The 19108-nt window shown below is 45.6% G+C and overlaps 5 protein-coding genes across 5 annotated transcripts; 2 read left to right on the forward strand and 3 right to left on the reverse strand.

Annotated features, from left to right (window-relative positions):
* Positions 1–2353: 2353 nt before the first annotated feature.
* On the reverse strand, positions 2354–6230 carry K441DRAFT_630648 (uncharacterized protein). Its single transcript, XM_067646285.1, has 19 exons — positions 6092–6230; positions 5955–6044; positions 5636–5895; positions 5460–5590; positions 5000–5399; positions 4853–4930; positions 4742–4801; positions 4408–4691; positions 4260–4336; positions 4103–4199; positions 3969–4058; positions 3663–3914; positions 3536–3617; positions 3377–3488; positions 3238–3327; positions 3074–3191; positions 2983–3021; positions 2787–2925; positions 2354–2716 (listed from the first exon to the last, which is right to left on the reverse strand). Exons 1-19 carry the CDS (start codon positions 6207–6209, stop codon positions 2612–2614), a joined length of 2622 nt encoding a protein of 873 aa, XP_067507097.1. The 5' UTR covers positions 6210–6230; the 3' UTR covers positions 2354–2611.
* A 346-nt stretch (positions 6231–6576) lies between these two features.
* On the reverse strand, positions 6577–9816 carry K441DRAFT_694157 (P-loop containing nucleoside triphosphate hydrolase protein; the record flags this gene model as incomplete). Its single annotated transcript, XM_067652704.1, has 4 exons — positions 6577–6928; positions 7009–8528; positions 8605–8625; positions 8929–9816. 3 exons carry the CDS (start codon positions 9814–9816, stop codon positions 7035–7037), a joined length of 2403 nt encoding a protein of 800 aa, XP_067507098.1. The 3' UTR covers positions 6577–6928; positions 7009–7034.
* Positions 9817–10095: 279 nt separating this feature from the next.
* K441DRAFT_685289 (uncharacterized protein) lies at positions 10096–11180 on the forward strand (the record flags this gene model as incomplete). Its single annotated transcript, XM_067651864.1, has 6 exons — positions 10096–10135; positions 10167–10216; positions 10448–10681; positions 10757–10829; positions 10886–11094; positions 11160–11180. The coding sequence occupies 6 exons, from the start codon at positions 10096–10098 to the stop codon at positions 11178–11180; spliced, it is 627 nt and encodes a 208-aa protein (XP_067507099.1).
* A 300-nt stretch (positions 11181–11480) lies between these two features.
* Positions 11481–17183, reverse strand: K441DRAFT_365872 (uncharacterized protein). The gene is made up of 7 exons (XM_067641419.1): positions 16999–17183; positions 16870–16936; positions 16644–16817; positions 16389–16595; positions 16244–16332; positions 13700–16198; positions 11481–13651 (listed from the first exon to the last, which is right to left on the reverse strand). The coding sequence occupies exons 1-7, from the start codon at positions 17074–17076 to the stop codon at positions 11666–11668; spliced, it is 5100 nt and encodes a 1699-aa protein (XP_067507100.1). The 5' UTR covers positions 17077–17183; the 3' UTR covers positions 11481–11665.
* A 116-nt stretch (positions 17184–17299) lies between these two features.
* K441DRAFT_655469 (UBC-like protein) lies at positions 17300–18427 on the forward strand. The gene is made up of 5 exons (XM_067647853.1): positions 17300–17578; positions 17634–17713; positions 17771–17896; positions 17953–18032; positions 18084–18427. Exons 1-5 carry the CDS (start codon positions 17506–17508, stop codon positions 18145–18147), a joined length of 423 nt encoding a protein of 140 aa, XP_067507101.1. The 5' UTR covers positions 17300–17505; the 3' UTR covers positions 18148–18427.
* Positions 18428–19108: the final 681 nt, after the last annotated feature.

The following is a 19108-nucleotide window of genomic DNA, read 5'->3' on the forward strand; positions in this document are numbered from 1 at the left end:
AGTGGTAGTGTAAGGATAACTATTAAGAGCATAAATTGAATGACTAGGGGACTCCGTAAATGTTAGATTACGCTTAAATGGCCAAATAGTTGATATAAGCCTAGCGAAGGGAGACTAATGCCTAGTCTTTCCTTTAGTTGGCTTAATTATATAATAATAACGAAATATTATTATATACTTAGAGCGCGAATATAACAAACGACTAAAATTAAATAGTAGTATGTTAAGGTGTCTACTGTATAGGGTAGAAGGCCTATTAATTAGGTAAGGAAGAAAGAACCAAGTCAAATTGTGGCAAGACTGTTTCTTAAGGAACCCTTAAGAATCCATCGCGAAGCATTCTATTCAACGCAAGCTTGATATGCAACTCGTATTGCATAAAAGAGGGGGAATACGAGACTGTGTAACAGATCAAGTTATACTACTAATTCCCCGGCGAAAAGAAACCGCTTCCCCTATAAGAATATGTCAGATAGTATTAAACAGACAATTAGGTATAGGAACTCTATCTATTAAAGAGGGCTCTAAAAGCTCTCTATATATATAAAATAGGTAGCGAATAGAATTATAAGGGTAAGTAGCTAAATAGTGGTAAGGAAATTAGATCTAGTTTAATATACCCCCCTAGCTACATAGAGCCTTCTAGGCTACTGTAAAAAGTTATATTATTAATTTGGTATTAGGTTTAAGAAATCTTTTATATAGTTACCTTACCTAAATATTATCTAAACCAAATTAAATTAGATCCTTAATATTAATAAGGTTTAATTACTAAATAAATATCTTATACTTTTAATAAGACAAAGCCTTTATTAAGCCGTTTACTATTATATCCGCAGTAGGGACCTATTTAATATTAATCCTTTCTTTATAAACTTCCTAGTGAAGCTAGTGGTAATAAATATTAACGCATTAGAGCTTAGTATTAAGCTTAGCATCACTTTTTATAAGGAGTTAAATTGTCTATATATTGTTGTAATATATTACTTACTTCTTAGTAGTTTTAAATCCAACTTCTTTAAAGAATCGCTGCCACTAAATTAACTTAGTAGCTGCATATAATAGAGCTAGGAGCTCTACTTCTATGCTTAATTTTATTACTAATTTTTACTTAGTTAATTGCTAGTTAATTAGTCCTTTAAATAAGGTAAATAGATAGCCTTCTGTGCTCTTTTTACTAACTAAATTGTCTCTAAATAATGCATTGCTTGCCTTTATAAAGATATAATTTATTATATTCTCCTTTAAGTACTTAATTATAAGAGTTTTAGTTTAATAAAGGTAGGTAATTGCCCTTATAGCAGCTACATTATAAATTAGTAATGGATTTTAAGAGAATTCTAATAGCTTACTTACAGTTCTTACTATATCTAGATAAGTGATATTAGCTATATAGAGTATAGATCCAACCTTCCTCTAATAGATATAGATGTCCTACTTAAAGGCTTATTCTAGATTAGGATTAAGTTCCTTAATACCTAGGTAAATATATATAGTAGTAGGATTGCATCTGTTTTTAGGGGTTGTTAGCCGCCGCTTTTGGCGGCGTTCTTACCTTGCTTAGACCCTATTACTATTAGATAATGCATATAGAGTAGTTTATTAATAAAAATGGGTTGATTAATTAATTGGATCTCTTGGGGCCCTAGACTCGCAAGGTATTTGGTAATGCAGCCAGGAAGTGGCTACCTATTCCGGAGTTTATTAATATGTATAATCACTTTATAAATAGTATTAATACAGCCAACTAGATGCGATCGTATTATACCTTATTAAAAATCCACCGTCGCACCTAGAAGCCTTTCTTCTACTTCCTTCTTAATACAACTGTTACGAACGCCTATAAGTTATCCTCTTTATGCACCCGCGGCTGGGTGCATTACGCTAGCCACAAGGCCTTCTGCGAAGCTCTTATAGGCTCTCTCTTTAAGAACTCCGCTCGCCTACCTTAGCCCTTAAAACCGAACGATCCTATAAGCTAGATACAATGGCACCTACTGGTGGAACACGGATATAAGCCAGAGAAGATAAGCGAGAAGGAAGTAGCTTGTGCAGCTTGCTTACACGTAGGAAGGAAGACTTAGATCAAAAGATATAGGCGCCGGAAGCCCCTATGCGAATTATCACCAAATACTACAAGGAAGCCTCGCAATAGCGATGCGTGGAAGAGACCTCAGAGGGCTCCGAGAACTAAATTTGGGTGTAGACTCTGTCGAATACCGCTTTGCAGGAGAGGCCCGTGTTGGCAGGAACACGTAGATCGACTCAACGCCAAAGAATAAAGCCCTATATAGAATATATATACGAAATTTGATATATTCGTGGCCTCATCCATAAGACCCCGGTGATCTGGCAGAATGATTGACCGCCTGCGTATGCAGCTTACTGATTGGTGCGCACGGAGCACAGCTCTAAGGACGCAAAGTATCGGTGCAAGGGATAAACTGTCGCGCTTCAAATTGCTTATCGGTTGGTTTTGGAGGTCAAGTTTGGCTCCAACCGGACCAGCTACATCACTGCATAATACCCGGCAGATTTGTTATGCTTTTACGCTCCACGCTTCAGGCTTCACGATTCTCCCCCTCTACCCTTCACATACACCTCCTCTGCCTCAAGGGCAAGAGTAAGTGGTGTTCGATGTAGTCAAGATATCGACTAGCAATCTCCTAGCATCCCCAGTGACGTCTGTTTCAAGGAAGTCGCGTGCGATTTGCTCCTTGAGTATTATCAGCCACTGAGTACCTGAAATGATGGGATAAACATATTTCGGAATAGACATGACATACAGCGTCTTCAAGCTCAGCAACCTCCGACTCCGGCATAGCTGCACACGCTGCAACAAGGTCTTCGCCCCTAGCAGCCAGTAGGATGAACTCCTCGGCACGCTGGACTATCTCCGGAGGAATTCCATTCATGGCGGCGCAGCTGAGTGAGGGCCATTAGCGCTCTGATATGTTCTTGCTTGAAAAGCGTAACATTTACCAAGTACCGAAGCTAGAGATGCTTCGACCGTTACGGAAACTATATGGATGTCAGGTACTAAGTCTGCTGCACCATCGAGGTTCCTACTCACTTGTACAGGTAGGTAATTTGGTTCTCAACCTCTGCCGCTTCTGTATCAACACGCACCTCCATGTGGCCAAAAGCCAAGTATGGGTGAGGATTGAGATAACCGTTTTCGAAAATTTCTTCTTTACGTCAGCAAGACTCAATCACAAGCTATGACAGGAAAGGTACCATGAAAGTGTGTTGTTCCAATAACCTTTGGGCGCCCACATCCCAAACTCAAAAGGTATTTGAAAACGCCGCAGGCAAGGCCTGCACCGTCTGAGAAATTTGAGAAACGACCAAAAACTCGATAGATTAATTGACATACCACTAGATTCTGTTCCTTTGCCAAACTCATCTATGACAAGCAAGCTCCGCCGCGTAGCTAGGTTCAGAGCGAGGGATATCTGCTGGAGATCAATCATGAACGCGCTCTGGATCTAGGGGTGTCAGGAGATATAGAGACAAATCCAAGTCAGCCGCATACCCTAGAAACTGTCTCTCGAGTAGTAACCCGAGTCAGTATCTTGTCCGTAAGTCCGATCTTAGCGCTGTCTGCTGGGACGAAGCTGCTATGATAAGCTTTTGTGAGAATGTGAGAACCACTAACCAACCTGCCAATATGGGCCATGAACACAATCAATGCCACTTGCTTTAAGTATACACTTTTGCCCGAGTAATTCGGTCCCGTCAATATCAGCATGCTAGGTACTGTACGGGCCGGGGTTGCGGGGCTTTCGGGGCGCGAGCCGTGTTCTTCATGTTCTTCGCCGCTGTCATCCTCTGAAATACCCTCTCCAGTTCCTCCTGCAAGTAAGGTACTGTTCGCGACAAAAGAAGGCACTGTAAGCTCTTGGAGAAGGTGCCTTGGCTTCGTTAGTGGGTAGCTTTGAAATCTTCATAAGGGAGTATACGCCTACCGGCCACCACTAATGTGCAATATATTTTCTCTGGTAATTTTAGGTTTCGAGAGGTTGTACAGCCTCGCTCCCTGTGTAAGAGCGAGGATACTACCTCAATTAGTAAGTGTTGAAATTAGAGAAGAGGTGTATACCTGTCGAGCTGGCCGCAGATATCTGATGCAGCAGTCAACAAATTTTCGTACTCAAGAACGTATTGTGCAAGCTCATGGCTAATTTCGATCTCCCTGTCTGATGATTGTCAATCGAGATTTATGAATCACCCAACTTGTCCTTAGACCTCCAACGTACCGCTTATTATTCCATGTATGTCGCCGAAGTGATCGTCCATCTCCCGCATCTCATTGTTTTTGAAGTACACCTGATCCCTGGGTTATGACAGCATTATTAACCATACAAAAATATGTTAGCCACGAAATTTTCCGCAGTTATTACATACTCAGTTGAGAACATCCGTTCCCACCGATTTTCGATGCCCCCTTCATACACTCCTCCCCCTGTAGTTCGATTCAGAGGCACGGTTATCAGGAATCCGATCTGAGGAAAGTACAAGACGTTTAGCGCTTCCTGAAGGTCTGCAGGAATATTCTCTGCAAGCTTTCGAGCAACTTGACTAAGCAAGACATCGAGTCCATCGTACGTGCGTTTCATCTGGTCGAGCTCCTCATCAACCCCCGGTAAAATGACACTGCGATGCCCCTCAACAGATTTATCAAAGTCCACCTGCTAATTTAAGCTTATATCTAACGCCAAAGTAATTGGAGTTAACCCACAACTTCACTTATCTTTCTACCCACTTGGGCAAAGTGATAGCCTTCGAATTTTTCGAAGATCTAAGTGATATGAATAGGATGACCTTATGGCGGATATTGGGAAAGATTCACTTTGTTTCGTATGCCTAGCTGTTCTGCGCCAACCACCTCTTGAAATGCATCTCTAACCTTCAGCACATGGAAGACGAACTGATGGTAAAGTCATTAGATGATGTGATCAATCCAAAAAGCAGTCATATTTTACTCCGACGAACATACCTGACGAATGCCTGCCCATACGCTCCTTGATATTCCGCCGCCTCTGCCTAGGCCAGCACCGACACCTTTTCGTAGGTTGATCATGATGACACGGATGTTTTTAACGGACTGCAAGTTCTTTACCAGCTTCTCCACAGGCCCGGTATTTTCAGGCCGGAGGAAGACACCAATGGTTTCCAATCTCTCGTTGATCACATGAGGATTTAAACTCGGGCGTAAGAAGTATTGCCGGAGCAAGAACTTTCCTTGAGGAGTTCGAGCAAGATGGTGGAATAACCCATATACTGAGAATCCTTCTTTAGATCTCGAGGAAGATTTCGTCGGGCCCTGGTTGTGAGAATGAGGATGTGACTCTGACTGCATTATTTGGAGAGAAGTTAAAGTGTCTGCGTTGATGAACCTATATTGCAATAAGTGACAGCCCCTGTCGAGCTACATTCGGTTCACCAATAAGACTTACATCGTGTCACACAAGCTGAACATTTCAAATGTAGATATAGGAAACAAGGCGTAGGAAGCTTCGTCTCCGGGTAAGAAACCCGCTGCACGCCTTCGCTGCAGATATGACAGAAGTGCTCCGGCGCAGCCAACCTAGGAGCTGTTAATGATAAGTAGATTATGAGATATGCCTCTTACAGTAAGCCGGCTTTCAATGTCAATCCAGCCTGATAGTCTGAGTAACTGTCCTTGTCGGCCAGTAAGGCCTTCTTCATTATTAAATCCTTCGGTGGCGACCACGTCTCCTGGTACGGTATATGTGATACGTGGTCCATCATTAGCTCCAAGCCTGAGGTTGGCGACCTTGTTTTTAGCCGTTTCGTAATTGAATTCTGAAGAAGGTCGGACCTCGATAAGGTATGGTAAGTGGAAGGGGTCACCTGTATATATGTTATTAACTTAGATACCGACGGAGTGAGCTGTTCAGTGACCGTACTTGTATCATCAAGTGAGTTACGACTTCTCGCCTCGGGATCTAGTCGACTGATGATGGTGTCATCTGCTCTAGTTGGGACAAGGACAACCGTTGGGGAGATATAGTTCTTCACTTTACTGCGGTAAGAGGAGTATCAAAGCACATATTTCCTTACATACAAGTATCAACTACGTCAACACCCCCAAACTTGACGTCTTCCATGAAACATAACTTCTCGTCTCGTGCAACGTAGTAACAGCATCCCACTGTGCCTCTTTCTCTGAGATCCACTGCCATTATAACTTCGTTGAGAGCGTCAATGTCGTTGAGATTACTTTCTGTCAAGATATCGTTTTGTAGACTCTTTGTGATAAAATTGGCGACTGGTTTGCTATGCGTGATAGGAAGCGGTGTCTGAATCTGCAGTCTTGCTTGGCTGTATTTTATGGTTGGTGTTGAGAGAGAGGGTTGAGGAGCTGGGGACCTGGGTGTCGAACTTTGCAGATTGCAGCTCTTTGGAGACGATGACTCGGACTCATTGTTTATCTTCCTTGGGAATGCGTTCTTGGACGCCATTCTTCCACGGGAAGATTAGAGATAGAATGGTGATTTTGTTATCGATTTCGAAGAGATGAGTGTAGTATAGAAGCGAGGTGAGCTAATTGCAAGTTGAAATTGATTGAAGTTCTCGCAGCCGTAAACTATTAGGAAGGAGCCATTTTCAGAAAATGTCATACCATTGAAACCACTTTCAGTAAACAATAGATACCATGATGGAGATGTTTTAAACACTCGACACGTAAACAAAATTTGCCATGTCCAAATATTTGGTCGGAGTGGGAATGCACGATCATCAGACTATGTACAAATATCAAAGATGAGTCCTACCAAATTTACCGTTGAAACGTCCACGCTACTTGTCCAGGATGATGGCACAAGCCTAAATTACATATATTCCAGTGATGCGGTACATTTTACGCTATCCCTAGCCATGTCATAATAAAGCGCCGTTGGACCACACGCAATCCCTCCCAAACTTAGATTACAAACCAGGCGTTAAGCGTAAAAGTCATGTCATAATAAAGCGCCGTTGGACCACACGCAATCCCTCCCAAACTTAGATTACAAACCAGGCGTTAACACTTGTAGTCCTTCAGCGCCTGCTTTGATGGAAACCTTTGCTGCGTCTCCACTCTTGAGTTCCCCTCGAATGATCTTGTCTGCCAATCCATTGCCGATCTCCTTTGCTATTAGCCTATTTAATGGACGGGCACCGAAGCGTGGATCGTAGCCTCTGTCACATAGCCATTGTTTCACATCGTCCGAGACGTCCAGTGTAATGCGGCGATCGTCTAACCTCTCTTGAAGCTCCCTCAACCGGATATCTACAATGTCCCTGAGAGCTGAGCGGGAAAGCCGTCTGAAGAGAATGAACTCATCTATGCGATTGAGGAATTCGGGCGGATATGAAGCAGCCACTATATCCATCACGGCTTTCTTCATAGTGGGAGATATCTCACTACTATCGTGAACAGCTTCGTCGCTGAAATCCTCGCCAACTATGATATCAGCGCCAAGATTAGAAGTTAGTACAATTATCGTGTTTCGAAAGTCGATCTTGTGGCCCTGAGAGTCGGTAAGGAAGCCCTCATCCAGAACCTGAAGTAGTAGTGCAGAAATGTCTCGATGGGCTTTCTCGAACTCATCAAATAAGAGAACGGCGTAAGGTTTTCGCCGAACAGCTTCAGTGAGCTGGCCAGCATCATCGTAACCCACATAGCCTGCAGGGCTACCGATAAGCCTGCTAATGGTATGCTTCTCCTGGAACTCGCTCATGTCAAATCGAATGACAGCGGTCTCAGTTGAAAAGAGGAAATTAGCCATTTTCTTGCAGAGTTCTGTTTTCCCCACACCTGTCGGTCCCAGAAACATAAAGCTTGCAAGAGGCCGGTTGTCTCCGCTTAGGCCTGCTCGCTGCATACGAACCGCATTCGCAACAGCTTTCAGTGCTTCATCTTGCCCACGAACGTGTTTCCGCAGCGAATCTTCCATGTGTATGAGCTTCTCCACTTCGCCCGCCATCAGTTTTGTAACAGGGATTCCAGTAGTGCGGCTAACAACAGTTGCAATATCGTCCGCTGTAACCGAGTCATGAAGGAGAGAGTTTGGGGCTTTCCCGGCAGCGGCCTCAGCTCCGCCATCACTCGGAAGGCGCTGTTCCAGCTCGGGAATCTTAGAGTATCGTAATTCGCCCGCTTTAGCAAAATTGCCTTCGCGCTGAGCCTGGTCGAGTTCTAACTTCGCTTTCTCTAGATTTCCTTTGACATTCTTTATTTCGTCGATTTCAGCTCTTTCCTTTTCCCACTGCTCCATTAGCTTGGCGACTTCTTCTTGTTTGGTCTTCAAATTTCCTTCAAGTCTCTCTCGTCGTTCTTTACTGGCAATATCTGTCTCCTTGCGTAATGATTCTAGCTCAATCTGAATAGTCATGATTTGGCGATCCAGTTCTTGGATAGTATCGGGCTTGCTTTCCTGTTGCAGGCGGAGAGCGCTGGCTGCTTCATCAACCAAATCAATAGCCTTGTCAGGTAGGAAGCGATCCGTTATGTAGCGGTTCTATTGTCCTCAAATATTGTTAGTCATTGTATGTAGGACGCGCAAAAGATTTAAAAAAAAGCCCGGCTGCCCGTACCGGAGGATTCCATTGCACCGCCTAATATCTAGCAAGTAACTTCTATTCGCATTGCCGAACAATGCTGAAATACCCTGCTCCTTCAGGATATCTTCCACAGTCTAACGGGACTCGCTACAATAGAATTTCATACATGATGAGAGTAATTGTGCTAGCCCTTCTGATAAATATCACAGAGCGGCTGTACATCTTCACGTTTCGAAGTGATTTGCTAAATACTAGACGATGTCCAGGAGCCTCGTGATAGCTCGAGAACGCGGTGAAAATAATTGCGGTGGCATAAAATGATGCGAAACGCTAGATAAAGGCGAGTGATGAACTTACACTGTATGTGGCGGCTGCGACAAGAGCTCCATCAGTGATTCGTACACCATGATGGACCTCGTATCTCTCCTTAATGCCACGGAGAATGGAGATGGTGTCAGCAACACTTGGTTCACCCACAATTATAGGTTGAAATCTTCGGGCGAGAGCAGCATCCTTTTCGATTTGCCTGTATTCATTGAGGGTCGTGGCGCCACAACATTGTAGTTCTCCTCGTGATAAAGCTGGCTTTAAAAGATTACTAGCATCAATACTACCCTCTGCTTTCCCGAGCCCTAATAAAGTATGGAGCTCATCCACGAATAGTATTACTCCGCCTTTGGCTTCTTCGACCTCCTTCAATACTTTTTTTAACCTCTCTTCAAAGTCTCCTCTGAATTTAGCACCAGCAATGAGCTGGCCTAAATCAAGAGAAATGACTCGTTTCTCTTTTATAGACTCTGGAACATCCCCTCGCACAATACGTTGAGCGAGGCCCTCAAGAATAGCTGTTTTACCAGTTCCAGCTGCGCCAATCAAGACCGGATTATTTTTCGTTCTCCTCGACAGGATCTGTATCGTTCGATGTATTTCCGCATCTCTGCCGATGACTGGATCTAGCTTGCCGTCTTTAGCCCGCGCGGTCAAGTCTACACCGTATTCTTCTAAAGCAGGTTTCTCGGGTTCGCCGCCTAGGTTCATGCGATGTGTGCCACCGGGCGGTTGCGGTCGGCCATTGGAGTAGGACCTTGCGGCTACCGTTGGTCGGAGAAGGGTACGAGAGGCATCTGGCTTAATAAGGATGGGCCGGAAGTATAGAGAGGACACCCTGATGCTCTGCGGCCGAGGTAGTTCTTGGAGAGACGATGAAACGCGCCTCGTTGCTGTTTGAAATCTACCCGACAGCATGGTTCTATGAAAGCAGTCAGTGGACACAGCAAGGAGAATGAGCTGGCGGGCTAGTGAATTAATAGGGATTCATGATATGGCGAATGATGACGTAATGCCTACAGAGTCGCCGTTTGGCGTTGAAAGACTATTCTCGGAGATTCTTCGATAGTTTCGATACATGGCCAAGCATTTTTTGGGCGCCACAAATTTTCCGAGAGGGTCCCCCAATCTTTTCAATCCTCCACTAGTACACAATCCACCAGAAAACCCTTTCTTTACCTTTCGGAAAGCGTCAAGATGGACTTCACGGACTTTGTTTCCGATTCTGGCCTCACCTGTAAGACCTTCATTACGAAACTCACAGGCAGCACTGTCATTTGGAAGCTATGACTTGTTCTTCAAGGCGCGCAGCTACATTGTTGGGTAAGCGCAGTGATTTCAACTCTTACTATCTCCTTCTATTGCACCAGCTCTGTTTCCTGGCACTCGATGATGAGAAACATTGGTCCGTGTTGATGAGGCGGCTTAAGACCCCGCCGAATGACTATAACCAAAGCACTTGTTGTACCTCTGACTCCTATTACCGCTATTGTACCTAATCAGTATGGAATTGTTTTTCTTACAGGATCAAGTACTGACAAAACCCAAGCTATACTCCTCCCAGGCCGACGTCAAGTGCTTTCAAGCAATTAAGTCACCACCCGAGGTCGCCATGTACCCTTGTGCTTACCGCTGGTACAATCACGTCGCCTCCTTCGAACCCGGGTTCTCCTCGCTCCCTGGCGATCCATCAAAGTCTCACACTGCTTATGGCCCGGAGTCCAGTGAGCTTACAGTGAATCCAGCAAAGGCTCCTGCTGCGGAAGCAGAAGAGGAAGAGGACGTTGATCTCTTCGGCTGCGATGATGAAGAGGAGGATGCTGAGGCGGCAAGGATAAGAGAAGAGTGATTGGTTGAGTACAAGAAGAAGAAGGAGGGTAAGACCAAGCCGGCCGCCAAGTCTATTGTTTCCTTGGACGTGAAGCCTTGGGGTAAGTTAAGTCCCTGGTTAGTTACCAGCCGAATGTTTTACTAATTTACTGTGTAGACGATGAGACCGACATGAAAGAGCTCGAGGCGAATGTCCGCGCCATTGAGAAGGAAGGCCTCGTTTGGGGCGCCTCTAAACTCGCCGCCGTCGGATTCGGCATTAAGAAACTCCAGATCAATCTAGTCGTCGAGGACGAGAAGGTATCCTTATACGAACTTCAGGGACAAGTTGAAGAAGACGAAGACCACGTCCAATCCACCGATAGTGTAAATCATCCTAACGCTATTGAATGCCTACTTTCATACAGCTCGCTAACAACTGCAGTCTATAGGCTGCTATGCAAAAGTTGTAGACCGTGTTGTCTGCTTGTTTCTCCCAGTGGCTATTTGGACCTTTATTTTGCGCCTCCACTGCCGTACGCCAGCTTGTTCATGATTGATCGGAGGCTGTTTGGGCATGGTTTATAGAATTGACGTATCATGAATATCATGCAATCAAATAGATAGCGATGAAACGGCTTGCAAGATCATTGAATCTTATTGTGCTATTCCCCCCTTGCCCAATTACTTGAATTGCTGCTTCTGTTCCCATTGATGTTCACTTTGTCTAAACATGGAAAATGCATATATCGCTTTAGCATGATATTGTATGGATATTGCATTGAATTGGCAGGTTCTCTGGGTTAGTGTATGTCGTTGGTTTCCTGTTCGATCAAGGTCTTGCATTTCTTGTTCAATACGACGAGCTGGCTCGATTACTGTAAACTAATATGGTGCCCCGGGTCTAGCCATAACTGTCAAATATTTCCCTGAGAACTCCAAGCTTAATGGTTCTACTTCAAACACCAAATCCCTCTCCAACGATATTCACCAAGCCCACCAACTCTTCCAACACTTCCGAGTCGTCATGGGCGATACTTATAGCTTTATGGAACAGCGGAAACAGTCGGTGAAGGTGTTTTTTATGGGGAGAGCTAACTCCAGGCGAGTCAGGAATCGCCTTAGGCTCGCTGTCCAGTTCCTTCATTTTCCTCAATACGAAGAGAAGTTCTTGCCGGTGCGACTCCGGTTGAGGCATGCGGCCCCTAAGAGGCTGATCAGCGATGTATGCTTTCAGTGGAAGTGCAGCACGAAGAATGAGATAAGGTGCAGCAGCTTGGGCGAGTTTGATGCGTTCGGTAGAGCTGTCATGAACAGCTACGAGTGACACAAGCTCTGAGAGGCAGAAGTACGACATAGAAGATCGGAGCGTGGGTATCGGGTCTTTGGTACGGCCGTATCGGATCTTATACAACTCTTCAAGAGGGCCATCTACGGCGCGAGGGATTTCACCAGGTTCGTGTTGGTGTATCAAAGAGCTTTGGAATAGACTAGAGGTGTAAGTACGCCTAGTGGCGTCAGATATCGTTAGGGATCCAAGAGAAGGCGTTATCATATCTCGTAGGGCCGTGAATGATGTGATGTCAAATAGCTCATCGTTTTCAAATGGGGTTGAGGAAGAGGCTGATGAATAATTGGCTCTGACAATGCCATCCACAATGCTGATGGTCTGATCCCAGATAGCTTCGACAGTTTCATTCTTAAGAGATAGACTTCTAGCCTGCGGTAAGGCAGGCTTTAAAATTGCTAAAGCGGTAGATGTAGCAATTTGCCAAGTTGTGGGCGACTTGCCTTCGAGTTGCCAGGTATATTTCTGTTTTATTGGCCTAGCCAAGCTCATCAGTGCAAAGTCGAGCGCACCACTGGTGAAAATCTCCTTTTGAGCGATGTGTTTGGTTGCAAGGGATTGAAGCAGAGTCATTGCAGCTTTCGATAATGCAACGAAAGTAGGGCCGTTTCTGACTGGATTGACCGTCGCTGTGGTGAATGGCAGAGCAATAAAGCGTGCCAGCAGTTTGATGAGGAAGGGGGGAGCCTCTGCCGTGTTTGAACGGACCGTACCAAGACATTCCATCACCTGTGTCTGCAGCGGAGTCATATAATCGATATCAGATGAATATGCGTCCTTCTCCGAATCCATTATACACTCCTCCAGATTAATCACCATTCCAAGGACGCGTTCTGGTTCTATCGCGTCTTTGGCAAGTCGATATATCTCTTTGAATGCTTGTGCATAAGCGACGAATGCTTCTTGGTTGCTCTCTGTCTTATCCTTCCAAGGACCTCGATAATTAAAATATTGGCTCCATAATTCGGCAGTTTGGACGAGAGTTTTCATTCCTGTTTTTCGAGGATTTTCGATCTTGGATAATACACCGGTAATTGTGCAGAAAGCGGATGCACCAAGAGAGTGCGAGCCGCAACTGAAATACTTTCCGAGATACTTCAGCATCGTTTGCCACGCGTCTTCAAAGTCTGTTGCGGAGGTAATTGTGTCCATGAAGTTCACGAACAAGCTAGCAATGGCATTTAGTACGACTTTCGTCGTTTCATTCCAGGTTTTCACTTCGTCAACTGTAGCGTCCCACTGCTTAGATCGGATCATTTTTTGGGCAGTAAGATTTGCCTCTATCATCTTAAAGAGTACGGCTCGCATGCATAGCACCCAGGCTTCGGCGGATATTTGGCCGACGTAATTATCAAATATTCTCAAAATGGTGTGAACAGCCCCGTTTCTCAATTCGCAGCGGTTGTCCGTAGTTACTGCCGTAAGCTGTTGGAGGAGATGGAGCCATAAGGCAGGAAGAGAGCCTTGGCGAGCAGCTTTCTCAATCGTACTGCGAGTGTCGGTATCTGCGGATCTACCGCCGACTACGGCCGCTAGAGAAGACATATCAATCCGGTTATGAAGGAAATCAGAGACATTCCAGAAGAATGTTATGGTCTAGCAAGTGTAAGTAGGAGTGAAGCATATGAATGCGACTTCGCTCACCGTCAATGACATGTTAAGATCCTCTTGCTGGGAACAGAAACGGACGAGAAGTTCAAGAAGCATCGAGATTGAGTTATCAGGTACTGCGGCTAGAAAGTCCGAACAAACAAGGTGGACAGAAGCGAATGCTGATCGACCTAGTCTCCTCGATATCATTTTTGATGGTCGAACAAACCATGTTAAGTCGTCATCAATAGCGTCCTTGACGTTTTCAACACTAGCCGAATCAAAGTTCGGGGTTCCAAAAGCGCTCATCAGTACGCCGAAGACAGAGTCCCAGCCAGCAGTTAGAGACTCCCCACACTGCTCCATAACAGATTTTAAGGCTTCGAGAGCCGCCTGATGAACCTCGATATCTGTCTCGTCGGCAGCTTCTTCATCTACAGGATGCGCCCTATAGAGAGTCGATATTTGCAGTTTCAATGTTGAAAGCACTCTATTTTGAATTTCGCCCCGTTGGTCGGGCAACTCGGCCATGGAAGATCCAGCGATATCTTTGACCGTTCGAGAGACAATTTCTGCAGCTGATAGTCGTGCAGAACTCGCAATAGTCGCATCAGCACATACTCCAATAAGTTCTTTCATGAGAACGTCCCAGCCGCTTTCCGTTGCATCATAGTGAGCTAGGCGGCCTTGGTTAAGGGTGGCAAGACTAGCAATCTTTCTCAGGGCAAATATGCAGTCTTGTGCATCGGACTCAGTATTCAGTGAGATTCCAGAGATGCTTCCAATTCGTCGTTGATGTTGTACAGGTGGTCGGAATGAACCGCTGTCTGCTCTAGGTACCATGACTGGTAAAGGTTTGCCATGGAGGAGCTCGCACAATGCTTTTAGGACGTTCAAGAAAGAGTCGTTCGGGAAATCAACGGTACTCTCGAACAATCGCGAGGCGGCCGCTTGGACCGCTGCAGTTTCCGATCCAAAGTTCTGGAATGACGTCTCCGGATCGGTTCGGTACCCTGTGGGTACGCCTGCACGGTGATCACGGCTGCTAAACTTGCTGTTCGCCGCTGCCATAACAATATCCGCCTGTTGTAGTGTCTCAAAAATAATCGACCACGCGGATCCCAGAGTGGGTCCTAGCGCGATGGCCAGATTTAACAGAGCTCGAAGGCAAAGAAGGTTTCTGGTATTCAGAGTTGGAATCCCCGCATCTAGTGATATACGCCGATTCTTATCGAGCGATAGCGTTGATGCTTGGCTCACTAGACTTTCAACACTTAAAAGGCCTTTGGTGTTGGAGAACAGGCCAGGACTCTCTAGAGATGGAGTTTTGGGAGACGACAGGTTTGCTGTAAGTACATTAGGAGGGACTGCAGCCTTTCCAAGCGCGGTAAGGAAGGCATCCCGAGGTGTCGATAACCTGAGAAGCCCTGCAACCTGTGTGAACTTCTGGATCGATCGAACTAGTGCCCTGTAATAGTCGGTATCTAAGGTAGCATTGAGAAACGTAGAACACGTTGCAAGTACTGCAGGCCAGCACTCATTGATTAGATCGGCGGTAGTTTGCACCCCAGCATGGACAGGTTGCTGTTCTAGAGATAGAGGGTTGATAGGGACGGTTTTCTTGCGGTAAGATTGTGTTCTCGACAGACGTCGTCCTTGAGGCTGTAGCTGCTCGGACTGGGAAGGGGGTAGCGTGTCTTGATCGGATAGCTCTTGCAATTTGGATTTTTTCTTGCTTTTACTGCTTTCCGCATGGACTGTTAACGGGAGGATGAACTTCGCCAAGCTTTCGGAAAGATTGTTGATGCAAGTTAACACTAAGCTGTAAATATACGTATCTGGCAGACCGGGGGGCTCGGCCTTATCAAGGTGATCCAAACAAGGCGTCCGTAATGAGCTCCACTGAGTGCTTATACCAGTGTTGTTCGATCCGCCAATTGGCCCTCCGATAACCCCCGCAATAGCGCCTGCCTCTACAACAGCTTGTTCTGAAGGTGATTCTTTAGTCGCTTCGTAGCTGGATGGTGCGCTTGAATGGTGACTGAGGCCAATGATTGAAGGCCTTTCCGTAGACAAGCGGACGAATGCGTCCAGGTTGCCTCGTATGATAAGTTTCTTGCCGTCTCTTTCATCGTAATGCCCGTATATTTCAAGTATTAGAATCGGGTCAGAGTATAATCCACGGAAGACTTCCATGCAAAGAGCTCGTTTCCAGGGCGGCGAGGCTTCTGGGTCCAGCATATGATTTAGAAGCCCCAGAGCAATTTCACATTCTGAGGGCATTACCGCCAAATGATTCCGTATCGAAACATAGAGAATACGAATGACGCGCAAGGTGATAGGGAAATTGAGTCTATCAGATAAGCATCGAATGACAAGAGGCATGAGTAGCGAACGAAGTATGTGGCCCTGCTCTGGGTGAGTCGAGAAGATGTTACCGTGATTTGTGAGAACAGATTCGATAAGTTCAAGCCCAGATGCTTGGGATATTGGCGAAAAGCGTACGTATTCAGGTTTTTTCCCCTCAGTCATGAGACAAAGGTCATGGAAAACCTAGAATAAGTTAGCATATTCGAGTTTGGACAGGGACAACCCAACCTTGTACGCGTCGTAAGCTGCTGCTCGAACTGGCACTGACCCATCTTCCATTGGAACTTCGGCAACCGGGGGGAACTCGAGTAATCTTTCTTGGGCTTACAATTAGCTTTCTTTGTGTGTTAATAGTATATTTAGAACACTATACCGTCTTCTACTGCAACCTTGTCAAAGACAGAAATAACGAGCTGCTGTAGAGTAGCAGCCGCGGTGTTGCTCACTACTGGATTCTTTGTATTCTGCAAAGACGAGCATACTTGCAAAACGCTTGAAAGCAACTCTCCTCTGAGTTCATTCGAGTAATTTTGCAATAGGGAAGGAAGGGCTTGAAGAATCTTAAGTTGAATCTCGAGACCTAGTAGAGAGTAAGTGAGGAGTGGAAGCTTATGGGTAGATGAATGACCTAAGGAACTGCATTCCCTGAAAGCATCTAGCACTTCTCTGAGTCTCTCTCTTGGCAATGCGCGGGAAACAGTAAGCCTTTGAAGACAAGCAACTGCAGAGCCTGCGAATTTGGCATTTTGTGTCCGGCAAGCTATCAAGAATGGAGAAATAAATTGGGGTCGTCGGTTCAGATCTCTTTCACCATCAGTCGAAGAGATCAAGAGCAAAGACAGTGTACTACTAACCTGCCGCAAGTTGGGATTCGGAAGTGGCTGGTAGAGCCTTGAGATCTTGAAGAGACTTCTCTGCGACCTGTATGGAAAAGTCAGCAGTGTATCGATCGTAGGAGGCTTTGAATCCTTTGAAGCGCGGACATTTCTTAGCTCTGTATTTTTTCTTTTTGATTCGTGGATGAGAGTTGAGAGTTCAGAGCTGAGGATCTGTGCCGTCATGCTCGAGATTTGACAAACGCATTGGCATCTAGTTGCTTGATGATGGCCCCATGAGCGGCTTAAGTTTGTAAGATGCAGGTACTCGTGGCCTTATAGGGACTCCGCCGCATCTGCCGCAACGACGCGTACGGCGACTCGCTTCCTGAGGTCGATGCTCGCAAACGCCAAGCTTCCTCGCCAAGCCGTTAGTGCTGTCTCCAGGTGGGCGTGGTGGGCTGCCTTCGGGCTCCACAACGCAAACAGAGGGCAATCTTTGAAGCCTGGCTTTATATCTCCACTTCGAATACGACATAGTTGATACATCTCTCTATACCGAGTTGCTCTTCCAAGTATTTTAGCCTCTTATCGTCGTAAAGCGCAAGCGCAGTCAAGCAGCAATTCCCTATCTTCACCCCACCTACACCCTGCTTTTCCTAAGCCACCTCTAAAATGAGCGCGACTGTTCCGAGGAACTTTAGGTTGTTAGAAGAACTAGAGAAAGGAGAGAAAGGGCTCGGAGCCGGTCAGGATTTTACCTGGAATTGCTTTGCACCCTTCTATCCACTGATTCAAAGTAGAGGCTTGCTCGTATGGTCTCGATAATGGTGATGATTTGTTGATGTCTGATTGGAATGGTACCATCCTGGGTCCTCCTCATGCAAGTGTCCCTCAAGGTGCATAAGTATAGCAGGTACTCACACCTTAATTCTTGTAGAGCGTTCATGAAAACCGAATCTACAGCCTGAAGATTCATTGTGGCCCTCAATATCCAGACGTACCGCCTGAAATATCCTTCGTTTCCAAGATCAACCTCCCGTGTGTAGACCAGAGGAATGGAAAGGTATATCAGATTGAGCTATAAAGAAAAATAACCACGTCGGCTGAGCACGTGCATAGGTTGATCCAACCAAATTGCCTTGCTTGGTGCAATGGAAGCGAGAGTTCACTATGGAAACCATTCTCATCGAACTCAGGAGGTGGGTGAAGATGTATTGTTTGTTGGAGTAATGCTGACATAAAACGTTCAGATATATGGCGCTTCCTCAGCACAAGAAGATCTCTCAACCAGCCGAAGGCACCACTTACAGTTAAGATGCTGTGGCTTAACTAATATTTCCATTGACGAATCCTGAAGAATCAACGGATTGCGGCAATATTGGGAAGCATACAGATGTTGGGCAGAAACGAAGGTAGGATGATTTGGATGCAGCGTGTTTTTGGCCTTGTTAGCCTCTATATGTAGCATTGGTATGGTGTTTCGGACTCTGCCTTACTATACCTTAGAGACGGGAAGGTTGTCGAACGAACTCGATGGTAAAATCACCATAGTCTTCCTTTTAGTGAAACCGAGCTGGATGTGACTCTTCTGCCTGGGGACTCGTAAACCACTTCTAGAAACGGTTCAGCCACCCAAGAAAGCCACCTAAACTATACTATATGAATACTTAATACATAAATTTAAACCAAAAGTTAAATAATTAAGTTTTTAATATTAAAAACTTATAAATTATTAACTTAAATACTTAAATATTTAAATTTGGGCTTCGTGAAATCGGCCTCTACACCTCCATACAGTGGAGTCTGGGAACCTGGTGGTTATCGATTACTGCCAGAGCAAACGCAGAGACGTGCGTGCGGCTTGCCCAGCGCCGGTGCTGCAGCGTGGTGGTTACGTGGAGAATTTTCACGTAGGAGGGTGAGCTCCGGCGGACACGACCACTACATCTCAACGTACGCATTCGGGTCATTCGAATTAGCACCTTCGGCGTCACCCTTCCTCCTATACAGGTACATTATACCGTACGGCACCTCTATATATGATACATATACGATACTCCTCGGGGTATAGCGTGGCATGAGGCCTCCTATCCTAACGTTATCCGGTAGCCTGGGTATCTGGCTATAGGGACTTTGGATGCTCCTATTGATAGAATATCCCCATACGCCCTCTAGGATAGTGGCTAAAGGGCCTAGGTTTTAGGCCCTAGGGCTGAAGCGATACCAAAGAAGCACCTCGTTAGCCCTTCGACAGAGGGATAGACGAGAAGATCCC

The sequence above is a fragment of the Cenococcum geophilum genome, assembly GCF_001692895.1.
Source record: "Cenococcum geophilum 1.58 unplaced genomic scaffold K441scaffold_9, whole genome shotgun sequence".
In the NCBI taxonomy this organism is placed as follows: domain Eukaryota; kingdom Fungi; phylum Ascomycota; class Dothideomycetes; order Gloniales; family Gloniaceae; genus Cenococcum; species Cenococcum geophilum.

Excerpts from the sequence above, each read along its gene's own strand:
- K441DRAFT_655469 (XM_067647853.1), top strand. The coding sequence starts at position 17,506 with ATGAGCGCGACTGTTCCGAGGAACTTTAGGTTGTTAGAAGAACTAGAG. Across the intron at positions 17,579-17,633 it reads AGAGAAAGGGCTCGGAGCCG|AGGCTTGCTCGTATGGTCTC; the intron begins GTCAGGATTTTA and ends GATTCAAAGTAG. Across the intron at positions 18,033-18,083 it reads ATTCTCATCGAACTCAGGAG|ATATATGGCGCTTCCTCAGC; the intron begins GTGGGTGAAGAT and ends TAAAACGTTCAG.
- K441DRAFT_630648 (XM_067646285.1), bottom strand. The coding sequence starts at position 6,209 with ATGGCAGTGGATCTCAGAGAAAGAGGCACAGTGGGATGCTGTTACTAC. Across the intron at positions 3,328-3,376 it reads CAAAGGAACAGAATCTAGTG|ACGGTGCAGGCCTTGCCTGC; the intron begins GTATGTCAATTA and ends CAAATTTCTCAG. Across the intron at positions 3,022-3,073 it reads CAAATTACCTACCTGTACAA|TTTCCGTAACGGTCGAAGCA; the intron begins GTGAGTAGGAAC and ends ACATCCATATAG.
- K441DRAFT_365872 (XM_067641419.1), bottom strand. The coding sequence starts at position 17,076 with ATGACGGCACAGATCCTCAGCTCTGAACTCTCAACTCTCATCCACGAA. Across the intron at positions 16,937-16,998 it reads AAAATACAGAGCTAAGAAAT|GTCGCAGAGAAGTCTCTTCA; the intron begins GTCCGCGCTTCA and ends TTTTCCATACAG. Across the intron at positions 16,818-16,869 it reads CGAATCCCAACTTGCGGCAG|ATCTGAACCGACGACCCCAA; the intron begins GTTAGTAGTACA and ends ATGGTGAAAGAG.